Source organism: Egretta garzetta, unplaced genomic scaffold (genome assembly GCF_000687185.1).
Source record: "Egretta garzetta isolate BGI_Z169 unplaced genomic scaffold, ASM68718v1 scaffold143, whole genome shotgun sequence".
In the NCBI taxonomy this organism is placed as follows: Eukaryota; Metazoa; Chordata; class Aves; order Pelecaniformes; family Ardeidae; genus Egretta; species Egretta garzetta.
The window spans coordinates 1,092,501-1,094,073 of record NW_009259310.1 but is presented as its reverse complement, the minus strand read 5'-3'; the positions used below and the strand labels follow the sequence as shown (position 1 = coordinate 1,094,073).

The following is a 1,573-nucleotide window of genomic DNA, read 5'->3' as shown; positions in this document are numbered from 1 at the left end:
AGGAGGTGCCCACGGGGGGGTAGAGGGGCACGGAGGGGGCACAGGCAGGGCACTGCTGAGCCCCAGCGCCGGTGGGAGAGACGGGCGGCAGGGGGGAGCGCTCTGCTGGCAAAGATGCTCCCGGCACACACATTCACCCTCTCACAGTCTTAAGAGCCCTTTTGACTTTTGAATCCCAAACGTGCCTGGCAGGGTTGTCAGCTTCCCGTTTTCCTGAGAAACAGAGTTTAGATCTAGCAATGCCCCCGAGCCTTTCCTCCTGAACGTTGAGTTGGTCCGTCCGCATGCGGGATGCTGCATGGTGAGGGACGTCCTGTGGGCATTTGTAGAGCATGGCGGTGTGTCCCAGCCGTGCACAAACAAGTGCAGCAACGGCCCAAGCGCTGTGCACAGCTGGGAACTTTCCACACGTTGGAAAGGTCAGGCATTGCTCCTTGCGGCGCTGTGCAGCCATGTGCTTCCTTAGCTCTGGAGGCATCACCACCACCTTCCCGTCCCTGCTCTCAATTGAACCTGCCACGTACGGTAGCAGGTATCAGTGCTGACCAGACTCAAGATGCCACTGAAAGGCTGGGCAGATCGATGAGCTTCTCCCATGCCTCCCGCCTTGTTTTCCACCTGCTGGGCTCCCTCCCCATACCCTGTTCTCCTCCCCGGGCCTTGCTGGCTCTGTGCTGCCTTCAGATGTTGCCTCCTGCTCAGTCAAAACGGAAATGAAAACCTAGCAGAGCAGGTGGAGTTCATTTCCCACCCACTGCTGCGTGCAGGACAGTGCAATCCGTCACCATTTTGTACCTTTCCATTGCGTGGTCTCTGGGATTCAATTTTCCAGGATGTGGGCTGGGGACCCTTGCCACTGCTGTGTTACCTGGAGCAGGGAAATCACATCCCAATGACATGGTTGTAACTGGGCAAGCTCTAGCAGGGGATAGGACTGGAGAAGTGATGTTACAGGAATTTATTGACTGCTTCCATACGATCTCCTCTGGCCATAGCCACTGCACAGGGGAGGGCTCCTGGCTGCAGGGTAAGGCCTGATAAGGGTTTCCCATTGTCCCATGTCCCAAGGCACGGGCCAGAAGAGAACAGCTCCTTTCCGTCATTATAAATCTCATGTCACTCAGGAGATTGGTCACCCTCGTTCTCTGTGCTTCTATGCACTCCCAGGAGAATTGGAAGTGTCAATCTGCTCGAGGGTAGGGATGCTCTGCAGAGGGACCTGGCCAGGCTGGATCCGTGGGCCCAGGCCAATGGGGTGAGGTTCAACAAGGCCAAGAGCTGGGTCCTGCACTGGGGTCACAACAACCCCACGCAACGCTACAGGCGTGGGGAAGAGTGGCTGGGAAGCTGCCCGGCGGAAAAGGACCTGGGGGTGTTGGTCGCCAGGCGGCTGAATAGGAGCCAGCAGTGTGCCCAGGTGGCCAAGAGGGCCAACGGCATCCTGGCTTGTATCAGGGATGGTGTGGCCAGCAAGAGCAGGGCAGTGACCGTGCCCCTGTCCTGGGCACTGGTGAGGCCACCCCTCGAATGCTGGGGTCAGGGTTGGGCCCCTCACTCCCAGAAGGACCTGGAG

At 58.5% G+C, this 1,573-nt stretch overlaps 1 protein-coding gene across 1 annotated transcript in view; it reads right to left on the bottom strand.

Annotated features, from left to right (window-relative positions):
* The window catches only part of LOC104123993 (ectonucleoside triphosphate diphosphohydrolase 8), a 7,891-nt gene extending 7,557 nt beyond the window's left edge, over window positions 1–334 (bottom strand). The window contains 1 exon segment of the mRNA XM_035891873.1: window positions 182–334. Within this exon segment, the coding sequence (XP_035747766.1) occupies window positions 182–334 (153 nt within the window).
* Window positions 335–1,573: the final 1,239 nt, after the last annotated feature.